This window comes from Wyeomyia smithii, chromosome 3, assembly GCF_029784165.1.
Source record: "Wyeomyia smithii strain HCP4-BCI-WySm-NY-G18 chromosome 3, ASM2978416v1, whole genome shotgun sequence".
Classification (NCBI taxonomy): Eukaryota; Metazoa; Arthropoda; class Insecta; order Diptera; family Culicidae; genus Wyeomyia; species Wyeomyia smithii.
In genome coordinates, this window is record NC_073696.1 from 259,348,164 (window position 1) to 259,373,247 (window position 25,084).

General features: G+C 42.3%; 3 protein-coding genes across 6 annotated transcripts in view; 1 reads left to right on the plus strand and 2 right to left on the minus strand.

The window, feature by feature from the left end:
- Positions 1-25,084, plus strand: part of LOC129727642 (A disintegrin and metalloproteinase with thrombospondin motifs 20) — a 477,347-nt gene that overhangs the window by 296,123 nt on the left and 156,140 nt on the right. For all 4 annotated transcript variants that reach the window (XM_055685645.1, XM_055685647.1, XM_055685648.1 and 1 more), the window contains exon 6: positions 14,318-14,513. In XM_055685645.1, the coding sequence (XP_055541620.1) occupies positions 14,318-14,513 (196 nt within the window). The remainder of the gene's footprint in view (positions 1-14,317; positions 14,514-25,084) is intronic.
- Positions 7,551-14,133, minus strand: LOC129727640 (vitellogenin-A1-like). The gene is made up of 3 exons (XM_055685643.1): positions 14,002-14,133; positions 8,976-13,937; positions 7,551-8,914 (listed from the first exon to the last, which is right to left on the minus strand). The coding sequence occupies exons 1-3, from the start codon at positions 14,030-14,032 to the stop codon at positions 7,686-7,688; spliced, it is 6,222 nt and encodes a 2,073-aa protein (XP_055541618.1). The 5' UTR covers positions 14,033-14,133; the 3' UTR covers positions 7,551-7,685.
- On the minus strand, positions 17,151-18,213 carry LOC129727647 (uncharacterized). Its single transcript, XM_055685654.1, has 2 exons — positions 17,439-18,213; positions 17,151-17,387 (listed from the first exon to the last, which is right to left on the minus strand). The coding sequence occupies exons 1-2, from the start codon at positions 18,183-18,185 to the stop codon at positions 17,151-17,153; spliced, it is 984 nt and encodes a 327-aa protein (XP_055541629.1). The 5' UTR covers positions 18,186-18,213.

Here is a 25,084-nt window from a genome sequence, read left to right on the forward strand (position 1 = left end):
ATTTGTATCAGCCTTATTGTATCGAATGTATGTCGAGTAACATATTTCCGATGGAATATCTGTATGTTTCAATTAACCTTACCGTTGGTCAACGCAGAACAAGCTTGGCAAGTTGCAAAGGCTAATTTGTAATGCAATTACAGGAGTAATGAAAAGTGCTCCGTCGAAAGCCTTAGATGCAATTCTGCATCTATTACCACTCCACCAGGTAGTACAACTAGAGGCGGAAAAAAGTGCATTGAGACTAACACGCCTTAAAAAAGTACCTGATGGAGATCAGACAGGCCAGCTGGCAATCCTCAAACATTTTCAGCTGAGCAAACATATACCAGGTATCGAAGATTGGATGGATACAGAAGCAAACTTCGAAATACCTTTCAAAATCATAGAGACCGAACGGGAAGTTTGGGAACAAGGTGGCCCAAACATCCGACAAGGCTCTGTCGTCTTTTACACAGATGGCTCAAAAATGAATGATTCAACCGGAGCAGGTATAAATGGTCCTGGGATAAGTATCTCGATACCAATGGGCCGTTGGCCTACAGTGTTCCAGGCCGAAATATTTGCAATTTATGAATGTGCACAAGTCTGTTTGGCTAGGAAATACAGGCATGCTAACATATGCATTTTTTCTGATAGCCAAGCAGCACTTAAAGCACTAAAAGCCTTCACATGTACCTCTAAGCTAGTATGGGAGTGCATCCTTTCACTGAAACAACTGGCAGAAAGGAACCAAGTATGTTTATACTGGGTTCCTGGTCACTGCGGAGTGGAAGGCAATGAAAAAGCCGATACGTTAGCTAGACAGGGGTCATGTACCGATTTCATTGGCCCAGAACCGTTCTGTGGGGTGTCATCAAGCGCCTTGAAAGAAGAATTGAAAACCTGGGAACATAGGACAATACAAGAGAACTGGAGATGCTCAGTAGGGCTACGCCAGTCTAAACGCTTTATAAAACCAAGCGTCAAGAGAAGCCAGCAATTGCTTAGTTTAAATAAAAAGGGACTAAGGACAATTACCGGACTGTTTACAGGACACTGTCCAAGTAAGCATCACCTGAAACAAATTAGTCAGTCAGATGACGAAATTTGTCGTCTCTGCGGGTTCGAATGTGAAACCGCAGAACATTTGCTCTGCCACTGCAGTGCACTAATACAGCGCAGAATAAGAGCCTTTGGAAAAGGAACTTTGGAGCCTTTTGAGGTCTGGTCTGCGAATCCTAATGAGGTAATACATTTCATACGAAATACAGTGCCTAATTGGGAGAAAGGGTGCGATAGGACAACGACGATCACTTCCATCAATAGTGATATGTCTGCCACGAGTACCTAGACTAAAGAAGAGGTATACCACAAAAGATCAAAATAATGGTCGCAGTGGTCCAAATCTTACAAAAAAAAAAAACCTTACCGTTATGCAACCAGAAACGTTCTGTTGTTACGTTTGGGGCATAACGCTCCCCGTAGCTCGGGGCAGAAGGAATGTTTGTAATCAAATTTTTTGCTTACATTTCATCTCGTTTCTAGCAATGTCCGGAAGTCCAATCGGCGGTCCTGGACCGTTGAACAGCTACGAATGATGTTAGAGGCAATCAAAAACGGTGTTTCCAAAAACCATGCCGTTCGAGCGTATGGAATTCCGAAGAAAACTATTTGGCCATTATTTACTAGATGACAAAATGAGCCGTACTGCCCCAATATTGTGGTGCATTCTGCCCCGTTGATGGGGTGCATTTTACCTCGTTTGCATGGTGCTTCTTGCCCCTTTGTTGCGGATCATTTCACCCCAGCTAGGGTGCATTTTGCCTCGATTGGTGACTTTTATAGATTTTTACACTCACCTAAAAATATGTGTGTTATGCATTTTCTATAATGTTTTAGCATCTGATGCGAGTTTGAACGAGTAAATATGGGTTTTCATGTTTTGATCAGTTTAAAACATTGGTTTTATCTCTCAGCTTTGATATGAATATACTCTGCTTTAGTTAACTGGTGCGTTTTACCCCAGGAACCCCTAAAAATCATCATCAGGTATCATTTCTGAACATGCTATTCATAAGCTTTCAATCCCAGCAAACCATCGCTATTGAAAATTACACTTTCTCACGCATGCAAGAGACAACATTGAGCAAAGAAATATATGGTGGCTTTCATTATGATTTTTTTTTTCAGTATTGCCTGCTACATGCGTAGCGAGCAACATATAGCGAGTATTCCATGAAAGAATTGTAAACGATTGCACCGTGATATACCTCGATGATTCTTGGTGACTTCAAATATCACATGCTGATGCACCATGCTACTATTTCCGTAAGCATTGATGACACCTATTTGCTCCGGTAAGCAAACAGTTGAACGCAATCTAACGTTCATTTGGACTCATTATTTTGTATCACTCACGATAATCCCTCATAGATTCTCGCGATACTGTTGAATGCAAGTGAGCTTGGATACAATAAATATTATCGCGTTTGAATCATTCTAAGGTATTCAAAACAAAGCGAAAAACAATCAGCAGCGTTTCTATGGAAAACTTGTACGCAAGTGAAAATAATTGGACGATACCTGATGAATCAAAGAACACATTTTCATGAAATGATGCTAGTGAGTAAAAATTTCCATGCTTGGCCTCCATTTTTACTCTGAGTTCAAGTTTATCCAATAACTAGTCGAACGTACCCGAACCTTTTTAAAGTTTAGAATCATTCTTATATTGTATTTCGCCGATTATTTCAACATTAAGCCAATAAAAATGGCTATAGGGTCGAATTATTGTTTTCGAAAAACCGAAAGTCGCCATCTTGCATTTTAAAATGGCATTTGAGGTAAATTCCAGCCTCAGAGCACTATCCAGATTTTGGGAGTGATCATATTACATGGTATTTTACAATCGTCTGGAGTTTATTTTCGGACGTCAAGCCTCTTAGCCACCTAAATTGGATGATATTTATTGATTTGCAACCTGCCCAGAAAGAATAGCACGGGTAAATAACGCTGGTCGACAAAACAAAAAAAGTGCATTTCAAAAGCTCAAACCACAAAAAATTAATCATTACAGCTATTCATGCATTTCCTATGAATGGTGGTGATAGTTATTACCAAAACGCGTCAACTTACGAGAGAGTGTCGTATAGAAACTGTCCGCCGAATTCGTCGCTTCAACGTTATGTTTACGAGGAAACTCGTTAGAATCTCTGAAAAAAACGGTAATGGTCAGCGACACCAAAATTCACAGGAATGGTTGAATAGCTATACTGCCGCTCATGGCAAGTCCGTTCCAATTGCATTTTTATTAATTTCGAGTTTACTTATGGAATCAATTCCTTTTTATATCTACTTTCGAAAAAACAAATATTTTTGAATACTTCGTTCTGAGGAACTATGAAAAAAATAGCAAGTCGGTTTGTCCCATAGCAAAAGTGATCGCAAGTCGGTCCAATTGAAAAAAATTTCGCAATTTAACCCCACAGACAATAATGATCATGAAAAATGTGATATTTACCACAACTTATGGTCTTCAGGTTTAGATTTGGATGTACGATAGGATAGGAGGTTTGATTAAATTTTACGCGTTCTACATCGTGTGGCTCTAACTGATAGTACAATGTTTTCTTTAAGACAAAGTTTCCACCTGTAGCTTCTTTCAGCTGTTGTTTGTTGACAGTGAACGCTTTAGGTGTGTCACTGTATTGTTAGTTAAAGCATTCTTTAGTAAATGCTACGTTTCGTATTTTATTCATATTTTATGTAAAGACGTGGGTAAGAATTGTTCAATTATTGTCGTGAATTTCGTTTTGAAGAATTTGTCAGTCATATTAATTACTTCGGTACGCTTCTTAGCTGATTTTTAACGGAGCAAACATTTTCCTAAGCTATAAATGTTCTTTCATATTTGCTTCCACTGCTACGTGGAAGCTGTCCGCCGTCACGAACGTGTGACCGCTCTCAGGAAAATTTAGAACAAGTTCCTACACCTAAACTGATTTTGAATTTATCAGTAGTATCGAATGTAAAAAAAAATCTAATTCTTATGAGCGGCGCAGTTGATACATTGTCTTATGCTTCTCACAAAAACTTGTTTAATGAAGCACAAGAGAAGGTAATTTATGAATTGACCAGCGATGTATTCATTCCAAACGCAAGCTATAGCACCACCATCGATTTGCAGTAGTTTGTTTTTCTTCACCGGTCGTAGCTGGCTATGGGACTGATTTGCTATCATTCTGGCTACATACCGTAAAAGTAATCGCATGTGAGTTCCAGCTTATGATTTTCAACAAATTTTAATCAAGTTTCGGTGTTTATGCAAGTTTTATGATGCAAAAGTGTTAGATTGTCATTGCAGTACTAAATTCTGTGGATGGTCTTGATTGAAAAAGCATTTGAGTGCAAATTTTCACCTAAAGCGTTACGGTTTTTAATTGCTATTTTCACATCAGCACCAAAACGCAAATGGGACGGACTTGCTATGAGCGGCAGTATAATCTTTCATTTTTTCCGGTTTGAGCTTTTGGAGTGCACCTGTGTTGACCAGTGAAATATTAATAAGTACTTACCAGTATTTTCATTCCTAAAATCAGGGGAAAATCTATCGCCCTATCTATAACCAATTTCTAAAGACTGGAACGCGCAAAAATTGGTCGACTTCAAATTGGTGTATTTCTGTTAAAAATGCATTCAAAAAACCATGAAATGATGCATTTGAAAGTTGAGTGTATATACAATGGTTGCTAAAATGAGTTTTCACCGGTTGCTCTCCAGTTTCCAAAATGGCGTCCCGATCAGAAAACCAAAACAAAAGTGTAACAGAAGCTGTTAGCTTGTTACGAGTGAAACATCTCAGGTTGTGTTTTAAATTTGATCCCGTTAGGTGTTAAAAGAACAGAAATTATAACAAGAATGATTCTACTAGTATAAAACCCATATCAAAATTTGTTACCAACGTATCAGCTTTCTAACAAAATATGATAGCATATAGAACACCATAATAACATTCGGTGTTAGAAACCGCAAGTTTTGATAGAGACGAAAAATTCGCTAGACTTGTTTCAAAACAACTTCATTTCCGGATTTGTTGTTAAAACTCATTCAGATTCTATTAAGTTATCAAAAGCATACGGGAAAATACAAAATCGTATCAAAATATGTTATTTGTATCTTACGTTGATAGAATTTTGTAATTTTTCAGTAATGCTCTTCTGATCGGGGTCCAAGCAAGAGGAACAGCGTGTCAAAATTTTGCTCGCGCAGCAAGAGAATCCGACGTCCTCGCACCTCAAATTGGCGAAATTACTGGATGTGGCCAAATCGACTGTAACATATATTTTAAAAGTGTTCGGGGAGCGTCTGTCGATCGCCAGTAAGCCTGAAAGCGACGGCAATCGTAATTCAGATGTGGCAGTGACTATGAAGAACGTAGGAAGCGAATTATATGCGGAATCCTAACCTTTTCATCAGGTACGTCACTGGCAAGCTCATTGTCTCACATACTTATGTGCAGCGGGCCAAGAAACGAACCGAGTTGTCGACATTTAAGACGGTGAAGGTGGCGAACCCAGATTTTTGAACAAAACACCTCAGCAAAGCGGTGGTCCGGGAAACTGTAATCTGCTTACAAAGTTCGACCGTGGGTGACGAAACTTATTTGAAGGTTGATTTCCAGCAGCTTCCGGGACAGGAATTTTATACCGTACCAGGAAAAGGGAATGTGGCCTAAATTTTCAAATCCATCAAACTATCGAAGTTCCTAAAAAAATACTTCGTCTGGCAGGCCATATGCACATGTGGTCTAAAAAGCGGCATTCCATCACTACGAAACCGTCAATCAAGAGATCTATGTCCAGGAGTGCCAGGAAAGTCGACTGCTACCATTCCCAGAGCAACATAACAGGCCTGTGCTGTTCTGGTCGGACTTGGCAAGCTGCCACTATGGGAAAAAGGCGAAAAGAATAAATCTATCTGGCCTTTGGAGACGAATAAGGTGGAAAAAACGACTGTACAAAATTTAATGAAAGGGGTTAAGCGGAAGGCACGGCAGTTTGGATTTGGTAAACCAAAATAGTAAACGAACATTTTTTCCTTTAAATATGTGAGTGGAACTGCCAAAATAAAAATAGGAAGATTTTTGTATTACGAATTTTGACTGAAAGAAACAATTTTTCTGTCGACCAATTTTTGCGCGTTTCAGTCTTTATAATCAAAAGTAGTATCCCAAAAAAACTGTGCAAATACAGAGAAAAGCAAAGCAAAGGAATATGTGTTCCTTCGTAGCTCACTCGTAACCTCTCTTCTCTCTTCTTCTCTTCGTGTCGGCCACATCTTTCCTGTTACATAATTTTTCCCGTTTTCCCAAGAATGTCTCCATTCTAAAGAAAACATTGAACATCATTTGTTCCGCTTGTAATTACGGTACTACCAAAACCCGCCTTGCATGCAAGTTTCTTACAGCGGTACTTTTCTGCTACTAACCCCCCACCCGTCTGCCTGTTGTCATTGCTTGGAGATGCCAACAGACAAGCAGATAATGCAAGAAGATAGTAAAGAACAAGCTGTTCTTTGGAAACGCTAATAAAGGGGACTTGTGTTGTTAATAAATGAATTTCAGTAATTGTTCTACGATGAGCAAAATGGATGAACAAATTCAAGATGAAATGGAACAGTCCTTAAACAAGTATTAAGAGAGCAGGATATGAGTGATGAGTCTTTCGAAGAAGATCCAAACCTTACACTACTGTCGTCATTTGAGGCTCCTGAAAAGGTTCCATTCAGTGATGCTAATAATGCAAAGTCTCACCGAGATTGGCAAAAAGAAGTTTAAATACCCGCGTGCCAATGGACACAATACCCAAAGCAAAACAAAGCCCTAATGCTACATTCCTATTCGGAACTCGACCTCCTGTTTATTATACATACTTTGCAGCGAACTATTTCGTGTGCAGGATAATTGAGGAGCTAGTGCTACGATCCTAACAGTACACTAACAGTATCTCCCGAGCCAAGACTCGGCTTATTAGACAAGCATCGTACTTCAAAACCCACTAGGACATCATACTAAGGAAGCCCAAAAGTTGACTGTAGTAACAATTACCAATATTACCAGGGACACTGCTAACAATGACCAAACTGAACCCCCCACCTTAAGAGGACAGCCAGCCTGTATCCGGGAAACCATTTTAGTTTTCAACCGGGCATCAAACTAACATCTTCCCACTTCCCAAACGTTCTTTTGGACGTAGCCGGCTTCATTATTCAGTGGCAATAGTATTGTAAACCAGTGACAATTCCACAGTGAGAATGTAATTCATTTCGCTATTTTGGTACTCCAACTAATCGCAAAGTGCAACTACAGGTAGTCTTCCTTAGCTTGATAGCTTTAAAATAGGTAATTCTGTAATTATTTGCTAATGCAGGAAAAAAATGGGAAATCTCCTCCTTATTTCACTCCCATTTTTGTAAAGTCAATACTGTGTAGAACCTTGGGAAAAAACCTTAACAAAATAGCGAACATCAACAATCGAACGAAGGATAACGAAGAGAAAACTCAACTGTAATTCATTTCAAAACATTTCGACAACCGTTTATTTGTCACTTTTTTTTGCTGGAAAATCATTCCATTTTCTGATGCACAAATTATTTATAAGCAATAAAGTCCATTTTCATAAAGCCATTTTTTCGTTACCAGAAGTTCAGCTACTGTAGGCATACCCGGCAGTGTGCACACAGGTCTTGGGGAAGTTGAACTTGACAGTCTTCGAGACAGTCTTGGCGCTCATATCGATGTTGACACCGCGGAGGATCTGCTTCTTGAACAGTTGAGCGGCACTATCGCTAGCATCACGGCAGTGGACATCGACGTATTTGGCGAACTTCTCTGAGGCTACGCACTTGGAAGTGCAAGTCGGCAATGGACGTAAGGTGAAGCAGATCTTGTCTCCTTGTTCGATAAACTGATGCTGATGTTGAACTTCACATTCCTTGGTGGTGTGGGATTGATCGCGGGGATTGTATTCCTTGCCTTCTTCCGATGAACTGGAGTCCGAGCTTGAATCAGACTCCGAAGATGACGAAGAGGAAGAAGAGGATGATGAGGATGAGGACGATGAGGACGATGAGGACGATGAAGAGCTATCCTCATTGATGTAGTGGTTGTAGTTATTATAACGTTTGCGTCCTGCCTCGTGTTCACTGATGATATTGCCATAATAGTACTCCTGCTTGTAACATTGTTCCTTCGATTCCTGTTCATAGGCAATGTTGAAAGCCATTGCTGGTCCTGAGCAGTTCTGGCCAGTGATGGCGTACGAAGCAGCAAAGTATTCTAGCTTGTTCATGTAGCACTGATTAGGCGAAACAAAGTCATCATAATATTCACCGTTGTTGGTTCCGCACAGACCGACGAAGTTGTCGTAGTACGATTGATCAGCAAAGATGCGAGCACGGTAACCATCGAAGACTATCTTGAAGTCATCATCACGGATGCTAATCTCCAACTCCTTTCCAGGCAGAGCGTAGCAACGGAACAGAGGCTGATCATGGTGATCATTAGTGTACAGTTCAACAGCGTATTTCTCATGAATCTGTTGGGGTTTTCCATTGATGTAGACCAATGGTAACTCAGCTCCGTTCGGGATGATATCGATGTTGTAGTCATTCTGCTCGTACTGACCAAGAATAACCTTGAAGTACAACTCGTTCTTGTTACCAGTGCGTCCCAAGATGGTAACCTGTTCATCTTCATAGAATCCATTCTTGAAACGGTATTGGTCATCAGCATTCTGGAAGTGCGACTGTTGAGCGTAATACTCGTAGTCGGGCTTCACGGTATGCAACAGCACATGCCAGCATTGTCCCATCTCGTAGAAGTATGTGCTGCCATCGAAGGTATCAACGTATTTGCTGGAAACAGCGCAGGAAGCTGAAATATTGAATTTGAAATTAAAAGAGATTATAAGCCACTATTGCTAAACACAACTTACGATAGTAATTTCCTCGGTAAGAGTATGTGCCTAAACGTTCATACCAGGACATATCGGGATGCACAGCAGTGAAGTAACGAGCATAATCATTTTCTAAAGGAGAGTTCTCGATCTCAAAAGCGTACTCCGGAGCGTAGAACGAAGCGTTGAAGTAATCGCCATAGGGAGCCATCTCGAATTCAAACTGGAACTGATTGTTCTTGCCCTTGTAGAAGTAATTCGGTGTGAAGTACGGGAAGGTAAAGTATTGTAAGTAATCAGCAACATAAGAGGACATGTTCTTAGCGTATGAGCCAACATCCTTGAGCTCAAAGTTGAAACGGTATTGATCGAAATAGTTAGCCTGTTCAGTGGCGTTCTGGCATTCTCGGAGCTGATAGTATCCACGATCCATCTGATCCTTGCACTGCTTGCCAACATCCGAAATGCGCAGATAGTGACGGTATTCATCCGACTGGTGCAGTTTTCCCTTCATCGTAATCTGGGCTCCTCCCTGGCAACGCTCACCATAGGCGAAATCGTAACGCATCGAAGAATCGGCATCGAACTCAAGAGCGTGCAAGAAGTTCAGTTTTGGTACATTCGGGAACTCATGTTGAGCCGAGATGCACATCTGGAATTGTTTTCCATTGTAGGGCATTCCGAAGAAGCTGCTGGTCTGGTAGAACGGACTTCCCGAGAAGAAGAACAAGATGCGAGACATGTCATCAACTGGGCTATCAGCATAGGCGTAAGTGAAGACAAATTCGCTCTTCTCTTGTTGATGGCCTTCGAAGGTAAATCCCAAATCTAAAACAGAAACATCGCTGTTGCGGATTCCAGCGGCGGCATTCTTGATGAACTGTTCCTGGCGACGCGAACTGCCAGCGGTGAAAACGAAGGGTTGAGCATAGTTGTTCTCGTTGTAATATCCAGAGTAGGCATGACGTCCCTTCGGGTGCTTGACATCGGAATCCTGGAAGTCCTGATCGAAATCGCCTTCTTTGTAGTGAGCAATAAACTTCATACTCTTAGCAGAGGTGCGTTGGGCATCGTAATACACGTTGAACTGATGATAATGGTAGGTTTGAACGGTGAAGGGATAAGCGAAGGCGGACATGAAGTCATGTTCCTGCATCAAGTCCCAGAAATAACCGAAGTTAAAGAAATCATAGTCGTACTTTGCATGCAGTCTCAAAGCGAAACCAGTGACTTTATCTCCTACGGTATACGCGAAAGTCTTGGTAGTGTATTCTTCGTCATGAACAATTCTTGCGTTCGGGCTCTCGGCAATCGGACGAACGTCGGTGATGTCCTTGTATCCAGTGTATGGCCATGAGCTCAAGTGGAACAACAGTTTGTCTTCCTTGGGTTCCAAAAGCTCAAACTCAAATTCATATTCGTCCTTCTCAAAGTCGAAATCGAAATCGAAGCTCAATGGAAGGTATCCTTGAACCTTCTGCTGGTAACCAGCAATGTAGCGTTGATGATCGAACGGAGTTACGAAACCAACCTTGGCATCAACCAAACGATGATAGACCAGATTCACATCAACCGATCCGTTAAGAACACGTGGCCAGTGGAAGAAATCGTCATTCTCAGTTTCTGGGTGTCCGGCAGGTTGCTTGTAGAACCTCGGGTAGCTCTTGACAGTAGCATCAGTTTCGACCTTAACAACAGTTGGTGTCTTCAGGGTGTAGACAAACGGAAGACCAGATGCCAGCGGGAAAGCCAAAGTGACGACTTGTTGCTGATAGAACTTGGTCATGTTGAACGTCATACCGTCTTCCAGATCTTCAAAGTATTCTTTCACTTGACGGGGTATGTTTTCAATGGTCTGATTGTCGAAGGCAAAGAAGTAATCTCCGTTGAACAGTCTAGTCATGATTTGTCCTTCCAATTCATCGGCTTCCTTGGGGTCAATGTTCAATAGCTTAGCAATGCGGGTGGTTGACCATTTCTGTGGTTCCTTCTCGCTAATTTCTTGTTGGCCCTTGCTGTATTTCTGATAATAATCGCTTTGTGGGCCGTGAGATTTAAAGTACTTATCAAAGTATTCAAACTTCTTGTTCGGGAACTGTTTGTAATACTTGTAGTAGTAATCGGCAGAATAGTCATCTTCCTTGGGGCTCGAGTAATCGTACTGCTTGTCCAACAGATCGAAGAAAGTCTCCATGCTTGAAACCAGATAATACATTGAAGTGTAACGTCTCAGACCACCAAAGTTGTGATGCATGTGGTAGAAGAATCCACTTGGAAGGTAATGATCATCGGAAGCGATTTGAGCAAGGTGCAAACGATAGGAAAGTTTCAGGTTCTCCATAGCATAGTCACGGATGTAAGCGGAAGAGTATTGCAGACTGTAAACTCGTGGGCTCAGCAGTTTGACGGCGGCCTTAGCGTCATCGGCGAATTCGTAGAAGTCTTCGAATTCATCAGCATCTGCGGCGTATTCCAAAGAGCTCTTAACAGCGGCACTAACGTACATGCTTGGGTCGAAATGAGTGAACTCAGCCATGCGATAGAGCATCTCTGCTGGTGGCTGGGTGCGCATCAACAAATGAACAGCAGCGCATCGGATTTGGTGGAAATCGCCAGTGTTTTGATACAGTTTGTACAGGACGGAACGAGCCAACTTAGGATAGTTTTCAACCAGCTCATCGAAAGCAACGACCATAGCAAGACGCTGATAGTCACTGACATGGATCTTGCCTTCCAGATAAGGTTCGAAAACGTTGAGAATCTCCGGATGTCCGAGGTTTCCAAGAGCACGAACGTAGACCTGGATCTTGAGACTGTCGGCATCGTTAACTGCTTCACGCAAATGATGGGCGAGCCATGGGACAATTTTGTGGGCCACAATCTTGTAGTCAGAATCAGCCAGACGGCCAAAGCTGTACACTGGATAGTAATAAGCGGCTGAGCGGTTGCTAACATGAGCTTGATTGACGAATTTGGTGAACGAAATCAGTGCGGTAACATTCAGGCTATCCTGGTGCTGAACGGTGTCGGAGGTCACCAGCAGGAAAAATTCGTGCATCAGCGACTCGGTAGGGAAACGGATCGATTTTGGAAGAGTAGCGATAACACTAGCGGCTTCCGGGCCACGCAGTTTCTTCTCTTCGATGTATTCCTTGATGACCTTGAAAGCTGGTGGAGTTCCGGCTTCAGCCAACGCATCACGGAAAGTGTTCCAGGCATCAACACGTTTGCTGAATTTCTCGCTGTGGTTGTCTCCCTCTCTGCGTTCCTTCTGAGAAACGAAGAATTGCTGGGCAGCATCGTAGATTTCCTGGTAGTTCATGGTACGAATGACGCGAGATAGAATGTTGAATTTGCTCAAGGTGTTCGATTCCGGTAGTTTGGATGGGTCTTGCAACTCATCAGCGATTTCCTGCACCAATTTGTAGATAACCTTGGAGCCATCGACATTGCGAGCATACTGGAAGCTGTATCCCTTGTATCCGGTGAAGTATGGCAAGAATGGAGTTTGTGGGTATTCCTTGAAGCTCTCTGGCATTGGCTGGTAGTAAGCTTCATCACTTTCAAGAGATTCTGAAGAAGAAGACGATGAAGAGGACGATGAAGAGGACGATGAAGAAGACGATGAAGAATCGTTGTGTTCATCGGATTCCGAAGAGCTGGACGAAGATGACGACGAATCATCAGAGCTGCTAGAGTCGGATGAGGTGTCATTATCGCGCTTCAGTCGGTATTGGTCCTTCTTGTAAGCTTCGTAGTATTTCTTCTCCTTTAATGAATCCAGATCACGGCGGGCTCGGTTGCCGCGTTTCTCTACCTCTTCGAGTTTTTTGGCGTGTCTTTCAACTGGACTGATTTTGTAGTTCTCTTCCGATTCAGAGCTAGAGCTGGAAGACGAGTCCGATTCGGATGAACTGGAGGAGCTTGACGATGACGAGGAAGAGTCAGTCTCATTTCCTGGACGAACGCTGTTTTTCTTGTCGCTTGCAAGGTTGTAGCTGTAGACCAGATCAACAAACACTTGGCGATCGTCAGCTGGGCCTTCCGGAACCTTATCGTATGGGCAGATGTCATTGAGAGTTATTTTGACCTGAGAATAAACCATAGCCTTCTGTTTGTCGACCAAAGTCGGAGCAACAACAACCTTATTGATGGTGGAGGACGACTGGATGGTGTAGTTGTACCAATCACCGGACAGGAACAGACGTGACACAACGGATTTGGAGGCAACATTGCCCATCTGGTTGGTGTTTGGCTTGAAGTCGCTCTCGCCACTGAATCCGAAATGGTATCCCATGCGCTGTTCGCAGTTGTCGAAGTTCTGGGTCTTCACAATTTCGAAGAAATATTGTCCTTCCTCGCGGAAGTGCGGTTGGGGAGCGAATTTCTTGTACGATTGCATTAGGTACTCTGGAACAGCATTGACATCATACAACATTTCACAATTACCAGTGACGACGGGTTCCATGACCTTGTAGACACCAGTGAACGAGTTGTTCTCCGGCAATTGGTTATACTTGTAGTCGATCTCGTTGGTTCCATGAGTATCCAGTTGGAACTGACTGACCCAGGATTTTAGAATGTTGACCTCGTGGTTTGGTACGGTTTGTTCAACATACAGACCCTTGATAACTCCCTTGTGGTAACGAACTCCGAATGGTCGGGAGGACATTGGCAGAGGCTTGTACTTGAGGTCCAGCTCGTGAAGCTCGGTACGGTATCCTGCCGGTAGACGATCGTTGAAGACCGCATACTCGGGATTCTTGACATAGACAACCACGTATTCCGGATCCTTCGGGCGCATCACCAGATGAGCACGCGAAACCAGTCCGGTCCACTGATCGTCCAGATCGTGCAAAGCGGTCATAGTCATTGAGGTAACATTGTAGACATATTCACGGTTTGGTTCCCAAGCGCCATACTCCCAGCCAGTTTTGTTCTCCGGTCGGTTGTAGGAGAACTCACTTTGGTACTCGTACTGATAGGCAGCACTGATCCCCACTGCAGAATTTTGGGAATGTTATAAATATGAAAATAAGCAGAAATTGGAAAAGCTAGAACTTACCCAGAGCGAGGAGAAGAATTTTAGCCAGCATCCTTGCCTCAGAGATTTGGTTGCTCACCTCGAATCAGTGAGAGTGTGATGAATGGGACCAAATCGAAGGTATTTATACCGATGGAAATGCTGATACTCTGCACTTTCCTTATCAGCGAAACTGAACTAATCAGTGTTACGTCTGAAGCATCCGTTTTCGTATACTGTCGATAGTGCTTGGTCAATCTTTTCTATCTGTATTTTTGTACTAACTCACACGATGTGTGGAGATTCAACAAAATTTGAACAAGTGTGAAAATTCCATTTCTTTTTTTCTATATTCCAGAGAGGACACATTCGTACTTCAAATGGTTCTTTTTTCATCGAACCAGTGGAGACATATTCAAACGAAGACACCAATATCTGGCACACCCTCTCGCGGGAACGTGTTTCGCAGGAGATTCTGACTGTGGATGATGACGTAATAGAACCGGCGGAAAAAAACGCCGGAAGTAATTGCGCCCTGGATACCAAACAAGAAGGTGAGTTGATTACTTCTAATAATTAAATTAAGCTAAAATAAATTCAACAACACCAGGAACGCAAAATATTCACATTAGCTCAATCCGTGGGAAATCAGCCATCGTTTAAGGAACTGTTCAACATATTTTCGTATTAAGTAGCGGCGTTTACTCAATCCACCGATTGTATCGAATTCCTTAATCAGCTTACATACCAACCAAACCAGTAATTTGCCAATCTACAACTACCGCGCTTGACCGCGGCCATTCGCGCTGGCAGTCGGTCGGATAGCTTCGAACGTTTTATATGCGGTTCAATACCTATAACATATTTATTAGCTCCTATCGTTAATTGCATAAGACCCCACCGGACCCGATCGAAGATTTCGTTGAAACTGCCATAGCATTTCGATAGATTTTATTCACTGACGGTGGACGTTTGACACTCCGGCTGTGTACCTCGCCAATAATTCAATCATTCTACCAACGGAGAAGGTGCGGGGAGATTTGTTGCTGAAATTTATGAGCCGCTCAACAGTCAACGGTTTTGCAGCACACGTGGTTTAAAATTTATTACAAGAGAGGGCAAAAGTTCACCGCCAAATGAGTTGCGTTCTACACCCAACGCAAACGGGGAATATTTTATTACTTTTGGGCAATTTTTTACTACTTTTTGTGTCTTATGACTGCGCATTATACACAAAAAGTAACAAACAAAAAGTAATAAAAATTATGACGGTCACACGCTTGTATGTGTTTCTGCAGGAGAACATACAGCCAAGCACCGCAATGCATGTGTTGGCAAGACTTCACTCGCTGCATTTGTATTGATGCAACGATCTGGTTAATTTTTGTCTCCCTTCATCCACACATAATCAGAATCTCAACCGTCAACCTCAAATGTCCAATTAGAAACACTTTCGTTTCGTCCCCCAGTGTTTACTTGAAATGGCAATATGTAATACTGTCTGACCAGAGTTGCCGAAGTTGCGAATGTTGTCTGGATAGGCACAAGTTTTGTATTTTTAAACAGGTCCAAATGAGTTTCCATGAACCAATGATTATGTGCTGTAGATAGCATGCAAGAAAGCGAATGTTTTTATTTTTCTCTAACGCAGTTTACAGATCGTGATGTCATTTTAAGGCGCATTTAAAGTCTTTGAAATCATCAACGTTTGCATACTCTATGAGGGGGAAAATGTTGCTTGGCAGCTCTTGTCATATTTTTTCGCTACTCCGTATGCATACAACGAGCGAACTAATACACGCCCACCGGATGAATTGGAGATTGAAAAAACTTGTAACATGTGCAACTTATGCGACGGTGTGTGATTTTTTTTGACTTGAGGTGGAAAGGGAGCATTTTTCGACAGAAAAAACGTTGCATGTGGTTGAAACGACCATTATTAGATAGTCGTACTCTCATAACACGTGCTAAATATATGACAGTATGTGTTGTTACTTAACTGGGGAAGAATTTTATTGCTTTTTAAGTAATGGATTTGTTACCTAAAAAGTAATTTTGCGCTATTGCTTTTAAAGTAATAAGGAAAAGTTTTGCGTGTAGGGGTTGTTTGCGAACAAATTATGTGTGTACATTTCAACCTCTTGTGACCACCTTCAAGCCCTATTAGCCGTTGTGCGGCTGAACTGGCTGTGACACTGCACTTTCGCAGAATGTCCAGTCGATCAGCTGTGAATAGTTAAAAGACCGCAATAAAAGCGTTTGTCGCCGGCAACTGTCGGTGTATCGATGTCGCCGCGGCGGTATTATCAAAATATTTACACGGGCCAAAAGGGTACACAGCGAGCCTTTCAATGCGATTGACTTTTCTGAACCAGTGAACTGGAAATTAGAAACTTGTAATGTGCCGTGTCGATGATCGATGATCCCCAGCTAGGGCGGGTGTTTTGACAAGTTGACGATTAATCGTTGCTCCGAGCATTAGCGGCTTGCGGTTTGAAACTGAGAGTGTGATCCGGATGCGGTTGAGAGAATCGATCCAGTTCTAAGTCGCCTTCGTTGAGAATTGTATAGAACGAGATTTGCATTTATTTTGCCAGCGACAGTTTAATGATCTGTTATCTGCTGGAGCTGATAACGATCGTTGCTCCTGATGGAATTGTTTCATAATAATCATCGATCCGTAATCCTTATCGCAATTTTCCCAGCCACCTTGGAGACAACGTCGAGCTAACAGCTGTTTTTTGTTATCACCTAACATCCGTTCAATTGTGAATGAGCGCGAGGTTACAGTTTGCTTATTCATGCTGCCGTATACATTCACGGTGTCCGATAGAGTGAATCTGGTTTTCAACCTAGAGCGATAACCCGGTTCAGAACGTTCGCTGCTTCACAGTGCCACAATGTAGTTACTACAAATTAAATTATCTTAATGATTTAAGGTAATTTCGCAAAAACAATCAAGGGCTTGTCACACACCGAAACGACCACAGATTTCGTCTCTACTTTGAAGTTCATATTAGCGTGATGTATAAATAAGTGATTGATGGTTTAAATGGTCAACACTCTTCACAAAGATAGACTTCTGAAGCTATAGTTAAATTCAAGCACTACAAGAATAGACGACTCAAAATAATTGTCTTCAATATGTGAAACGTTCCGGAATAACATTCTAAACAAGCGAAATTTTATTTTCAGGTAGAATTCAGTAAAAACATTAAACAATTGTAGGTCATTTTCATGAAAACTGAGAAGGCCTCAATCGACATCTCGAACATCCCACCGCAACTGATGCCCAACTTTTTCTGCGAGTTGATCATAATAATCAGCAAGCCGTTGCGAATCTCCCGATAATCTGCGTGTGCTGCCGGGTGATAGTGAAGCCTATGGGACCATTCCATACAGTATGCGGCATATCCAACCGCTTGATTCTGGAAAGTTATGCTTTTTTATCAAATTAAACTAGTGCAGATTAAACTTACCGACTCGTTCAGGTTATTCGTTAGTTGACAATACCAGAAGCATTCGAGCACCCCTGTGAAGCCATAGGATAGCAGTACCATAGCCAGAATGGTTAATTTCTCTAAAGTTATGAAAAACAACAGGCATCCTGATACTACCATCTGAGTGTAGAACATACACATAAAAGTTGTGTTCAGAAATTTTTTCAGATCATGCAATTGATCCACCATGTCGATTTGGTTTTTGATAAGGCTGAAAAGTTCTCGTTTTAAAATCCTTACAAACCGCAATTCTGTGATCATCTCGCGTTGTCTAACTGACAGCTCCGGAGTGTTGACAGTCTTCGATTCAACCGTTTTGTCGATCTTCCCTATCATTTTTTCGAAAGAAGCCGCATTTCTCTTCATTTCAACATCAAACGCAATCAAATACGTATTGATGATCGTCAGATTTGCCGCAAAGATCGAACTGAATATTGCATCGAATGTAACGTGTATTTTGCACTTGAACCATATTGCTAAAAACCTCCACTTAAGCAGATGTGGAGGGGCAACAAAAAAAGGTTCTTCAAAGACACCAAAAATTAGTTGCATGAAAAGGACGAATACATATGTGACCACAAGCGTCACTACAACCAGACGGATCTTACGGTAGGTCCGCTTTCTATCAGGATTCCGAGAGTCATCGAAATGCTGTCGGAGAAATTGTTGTACACTCCGAATCGTGTTCAGGTAGCGATAGGTTATTCCTACTCGAAACAGTATCATCGTAAACTCACACAGGAATGCGATCGATCCTATCATTTCTGCCTTTCGTTCGCTATCCGATACACAGTAACGTAGACGCTCAACCCAAAGACACACATGCATAATCAGCATACCTCGGTAGGTATTGAAAAGGATTCGGCAAATCGGATTCGTTGTCCGTAATGTAACTCCTGCAGAGAATGATTTAATTAGAACGCGTTAGAAAGCAGTGAAACAAAAACGTACACACCTGCAAATGCAAGAGAATATTCTAACGGACGGAAAAAGTCCTTTTCGTCATCCAACGCCTCAAGTATTGCAGTAGGATTGAACATTTTTGCTTGTTGTCACACTATATCATAACACTTCCGCAGCTCGAATGAAAATGCAAAATGGAACCTGATTTGTAACCTGGTTTCATTGAGTTCAAATAGAAATCGATGGAAGAATAAATGTATGTTTACGGTAGTGAATAATGTATGCCTGCTTTCATTAGCGTTCGTCTTGTTAAAGTTGTACAGGTAACGATGTAATCAATTATTAAGGTTGTTGTGTTCCAATCGTTTTGTCAATCAGTAACGATTAAACAATGAAATAGGATTTCCCTTCACGCTTCAAGAGCAATTAGCTATGAGAAAAAAATAAACATTTTAAACTCGTTCTTGTCAACATTTTCGTACTAAAGATGGGCGTAAACTCTCCCAGCTCGTCGTCGTAGGTTCGAGTCTCGGCTCGGGAGAGACTGTTAGTGTCAGTAGGATCGTAGCGCTAGCCCCGCAATTGGTCGGCGTGCGACCAGACCGAACCAAGCGCCATTTTTTTTAAATCGAGTTTTTATCACCAGTGGATGTTAAAATAATAATCTATCTTTTATGAAAAATCGAAATCATTTGAACAGTTTATAATTATATTCTAACAAAATTTCTTCGCAGCAGCCTGCAGGAAATATACGGGGTGGTTAAACTTTGATCGGCGCTTGGTTCGGTCTGGTCGCACGCCGACCAATTGTCCTGTACACTTAACAGTTGGCTGCGAAGTCTGTGTATAATAAACAGAAGGTCGAGTTCCGAAACGGAATGTAGCACCAAGGCTTTGCTTTGCTTTGATGGGCGTAAATTAAAAGCAGTTTAAATTTGTCACAGTCGGTTTGCCAAGAATCGTTTGAACTTTTCAACATTGTTGTAAGTGTGACGTAAGCCACCTTTATAGTCTCGAATCTGCTTACCCGAATATTTTAATAATTTATCATCTAATTGGTTGTTTATGGCCAAGGATATCCACAAAGGCGATAAACACCACATTCGATGATTAATTTTTAAACGTGTCAAGAATAGATTTCTTTTTGATAAATAAATTGAAGAATAATATACATTTTGAATAAGTTTTGCAACAGTTTGTGTTCCAGTTTGTCACTTATATTTTCAATGCTGTTTAAAAGCTATAATCATGTCAAATTGCAAGGGAAAAATCAATCAAAAAAAGGAAAAATACTGACCCAAGCTACCTTTTCAGCGGATGCGAATCGCCGGACCTTTTTAATAGTTTAAAATAGTTTATTTGACACGGCACGATACAACTTATGTTTAACTGAGCCAAGTACATTTTTTTTAAATTCTAAATTAGCAGGGAAAAGAGGGAGGCACATTTTTTATATCTCGCGGCCGACTACGAGCTAGTGGGGATATAAGGTGAGAGTAGGGGAGTTAGTTAACTATATTGAGTTACAGGATTTATTTATTTGTACATGGCTAAGCAGTGATGTTCCATTTGAGCAGTTTTGGTCTGAGGTGTCTGCGTGAACATGAAGATGCCGAGTCTTCGTTTTAGTGTCTCCAGCATGGTGTATCACTTTCATTTAGTTTATGACGGGAATTGTAATCTAACAAATAGATGAAAAAAATCAAATTTTAATTCCAGCATTTTTTATAAACCCGTATAGCTGTGTCATGTACTGGAGATCACCGCTTCCCAGAATGTCTCTAACGGGTACGTTCGGTTGTTTTCCTCGGGCCCGAAGGGAATCTATAAGCTCGGACCTAACACCACAGTATTCGGTACACGACCAAACAACATGCTCGATGTCATGGTAGCCATCGCCACAAACGCAGTGATTACTGTCTACAAGCCCTATACGAAAGAGATGCGTGTTTAACGTGTAGTGAATGGACATAAGTCTGGACATCACGCGAATGAAGTCCCGACCTACATCCAACCCCTTGAACCATGCTTTCGTCGATACCTTAGGAAAAATGGAATGTAGCCACCGTCCCAGTTCATCTGAGTTCCATGATAATTGCCAACTGTTGAGTGTTCTCTGACGCAAAATGCTATTAAATTCATCATAAGCAATTGGTCTTACATAAATATCGCCATCAATAGCACCCACCTTAGCTACAGCGTCAGCCTTTTCATTGCCCGGAATCGAGCAATGAGAAAGGACCCACGCTAAGATAACCCGGTAATTTTTATCTGTTAAAGCACTTAAAAACCACCGTATTTTCCCCAGGAAATACGGGGTGTGCTTCACAGTCTTCATCGACCGCAGAGTCTCAATGGCACTGAGACTGTCTGTAAAGATGAAGTAGTGGTCTATGGGCAGGGTTTCGATGATCCCAAGAGAGTACTGAATAGCAGCGAGTTCTGCGACGTACACGGAAGCAGGAGCATCGAGTTTGTAGGAGGCGGTAAAATTTTCGTGGAAAACACCGAAGCCAGCGGACTCATCTAGATTAGATCCGTCAGTGAAAAACCTTTTATCACAACTAACATGTTTGAACTTATTGAAACAATCTTAGGGATCTCTTGCGGCCGCATTTGATCCGGGATACCAGTAATGTCTTCTTTCATGGTGGTGTCGAAGAATATAGCATTATTGGAAGTATCTAAAAGTGCGACATTGGAGGGAACGTATGAAGAAGGGTTAATATCTTGAGCCATATAGTCAAAATATAAAGTCATAAATCTGGATTGAGATTGAAGGTCGACCAACCTCTCGAAGTTTTCAATTACTAATGGGTTCAAAACTGTGCATCGAATTAGCAACCGGTAAGAGAGATTCCAAAAGCGATGTTTCAATGGAAGAATACCCGCTAGCACTTCAAGACTCATCGTATGGGTCGACTGCATGCAACCTAAGGCAATACGCAAACAACGATATTGTAATCGTTCCAGTTTGATCAAATGTGTGTTTGCTGCGAAGCGGAAGCAGAAACACCCGTACTCAATAACAGACAATATCGTTGTTTGGTAAAGCCTTAGAAGGTCTCCTGGGTGGGCACCCCACCCTCTGTGGGCATTTTCGTGTTAGATACCTAATATGACAAGCCCAGGTGCATTTAGAGCCGAACCAGACCCCGAGATATTTAGCGACTAAAACCTGAGAGATCGTTTTACCCGTTAGTAGGAGCTGCAGCTGAGCTTCGATACCCAGCTTAAGAGCCCATTCAGACAAATTGTCTAAGGTATCTTGCAATGGTCCTTGCAGATCGCTAGCCTCGCTACCAGTAATGGATACAACGCTATCGTCTGCAAGTTGCCTTAGCGTGCATGAATTTGCAAGACATTCATCGTTGTCATTGACGTAAAAATCATATAAGAGAGGACTTAAACATGAGCCCTGGGGAAGGCCCATGTAACTAATTCGGGAAGTTGCCGAATCGCCATGTGAGAAATACATATGCTTTTCTGACAACAAATTGAGCAAAAAGTTGTTCAAATTTGATGAAAGTCCCTGCGAATGTAGTTTCGCGCTTAAAACTTCTACAGAGACAGAGTCAAAAGCCCTCTTAATATCCAAGAACGCAGAAGCCATTTGCTCTTTTCGAGCAAATGCGAGTTGAATTTCAGTAGAAAGCAACGCTAGGCAATCGTTCGTCCCTTTGCCCCGGCGAAAGCCAAATTGAGTATCTGAAAGTAACCCGTTTGTTTCGACCCATTTGTCTAACCGTAAGAGGATCATTTTCTCCATTAATTTCCGGAGGCAAGAGAGCATCGCAATCGGCCTATATGAATTGTGATCAGAGGCAGGTTTCCCGGGTTTCCGAATAGCAATGACTATTACCTCCCTCCAGTCATGCGGAACAATATTTAGCTCAAGAAACTTGTTGAACAAATTCAACAAGCGTCTTTTTGCAGAGTCGGGTAGGTTCTTCAACAGGTTGAATTTTATTCTATATATCCCTGGAGCCTTATTGTTGCACGACAGGAGAGCCATTGAAAATTCCAACATCGAAAATGAAGGCTCTTCCGTAGTTACTAAAAACGCGTCGCGAAAGGTTTTCTGTTCCGGTACAGAGTCCGGACAAACCTTTTTGGCAAAATCAAGTATCCAGCGATCTGAATACTCCTCACTCGAAACGTCACGGTTCCGCATACGCCTGGCGGTATCCCAAAGGGTGCTCATCGATGTTTCCCTCGACAACGCGTTTACAAACCGCCGCCAGTATCCGCGTTTTTTTCGCTTTCATCAAGCTCTTCATCTGCCTGTCGAGTACTTCGTACCTTCGAAGCAGCTTAACAGAGCCGTACTTTCGGTAGTCCTTATACGCCGAGGACCTTCGCGCGTACAGTTCCGAGCACTCTTTGTCCCACCATTTGGTAGGAGGGCGCCGTCTAATCGTTATCCTGGGTATCGGTTTCGTCTAAGCTTGAGTCGCGGCGTCGATGATCAAGCCAGAAAGGAGCGCGTATTCTTCCTCCGGAGGAAGTTCCTTGACTAGACTCGATGGATTCCGCAATAGTCTCATAAGACTTCCAATCAATATTACGTGTAAGGTCGTATGAAATATTGATTGGATCCGGGGGAGTTGAACAATTAGCAATTGAAATAACGATTGGAAGATGATCACTACCGTGGGGATCATTGATTACTTTCCACTGGCAATCTAACGCTAGTGATGTCGAGGAAAGGGATAGGTCAAGCACGCTTTCACGTGCTGGAGGATTAGGTACACGTGTCGCTTTCCCAGTATTCAAAAGTGTCATATTGAAGTCGTCGATCAAGTTACAGATTGAAGAAGATCGGTTGTCGTCGTACAGCGACCCCCATAGCGAACAGTGAGAGTTAAAATCTCCCAATATCAAAAAAGGCGCGGGAAGCAAATCTGCTATATCAGAAAGTTGCCTCTGTTCAATCCGCACGGATGGAGGAATATATAATGAAACAAGGCAAAGATCTTTTTCATTCATATTCGTTTGAATGGCAACGGCTTCAATATTCGAGATCGAGGGGAGGTCGATTCTGAAAAAGGAATAGCACTTTTTGATCCCTAAAAATACCCCTTCACCGTGAGAGTCTCGATCTCGATGGAGTTGATCGTTTGAATTGAGATAAGTCTCACAGAGCGCAAATGCGTCACAATTGTATGTATTTATCAAATGAGAGAACAGATCGAATTTGGGGGTGATACTTCTGCAATTCCACTGTAATACAGTGATCAAATTCTTAACCTCTTTCGCCGTATTAGTCATCGAAAGATATGATAGCTGAAATGAGGGGCCAAGTTGCCGCTAGTTGCTTCAAAAAGGTTTTCACTGTAGGAAGAAGGGCAAGAAGAATATTTTGTAGGGGATCCAGTATGTTGAATGTTTTAAATATCCAGTCCACAACATCAGAAAATTTTATGAACCCTGTTTCTTTTTTATCTTCTGATCGAGAAATGGGTGCACGAGGGGTTTTTTGTGCCCCAGGAAGCGGTGGGTACTCCTGGTTGGAATTGAAATTAAAACGAGGAGGTACTTGCTTCGGTTTTTCTTCACCGCTTCCTTTTTGTGTTGGCTTATTGGTCATTCCGCTAGAGGTTATCTTGCGACCTTTGCGAGAAAGATTAGGAGAGTTGATCATTCTTCTCTTCCTTGATCCTTCTGGCATGGCATAAGAACACCCTTCGACGGGATCGTCTGTTGGCAAAAAGGAAAAGATGTTTCCTGTCGAGGGTGGCTCAGCCCTCTTAAGCATTTCTGCAAAAGAGCGCTTTGATCGTTCCTTGAGGGAACGCTTAATTTTTTCCTCGCGCTGTTTGTACGCGGGACACGCCGAAAGGTCATGCCGAGTTCCCTCGCAGTAAAGACACTTTTCAGTATCCTCACTGCAAGCGGTCTCAGCATGATTGCCTCCGCACTTGCTGCAGCGTGCCTTGTTGCAGCAGTAGGTGGCTGTATGACCTAACTGCTTGCAGTTTTGGCAATGCATGACCCGCGGTACGAACAGGCGTACAGGCAGACGAACCCTGTTCAAACACGGAAGGAATCCGAAGAGAAGAATTTCTTCTTCCCTTCTTCGATGGATACTGAATGCAATTGCTTGACATCCAGTATCTTTACATCTTGAATCACGGGGTTCTTGAAGCAGCCAACCCCGTGACGCAAAATGTCATCGACCGTGAGGCTTCCTTCGGTAACCACACCGTCGATCTCCACGTCCTTGGCAGGGATGTACACGCGGTACTCTCTCGTGAAGAGCTCGTAGCTAGCAATTGCGTTTGCTTGCCTCAAGCTACTCACGACAACTCGCAGTTTGTTCGGTCTAACCTTTGTAATTTCGGTTACGTCCGAAAACTGTTTTGCCAGGTCCTTGCCGATTTGAATTATATATAAAGGCTTCTTTATAGGCCTGAAGAAAACTACGAACGGACCTTTCGCGGCATCTGGGTAAGCTTTTACCCGTACTTCCGGTACCCTTGATACAAGGCTAGGTGAAGGGGGTGGTACAGGGGAAGGTAGAGGGGAAGTGATGGGGGAGATCTCAATCTCTTCCCCATTTGTTTCCACATCCAGGAATAGTTGCACCTACCGCACGCAACCAATATATATGCGTATATAAGGGGAATCAAATAATTGTTGTAAAATGTAAAAACAATTTTTCAAAATAAGGTGTATTAAATAAGAAAAAAGACAACCGTATTGAAAAAAAAAATAAATAA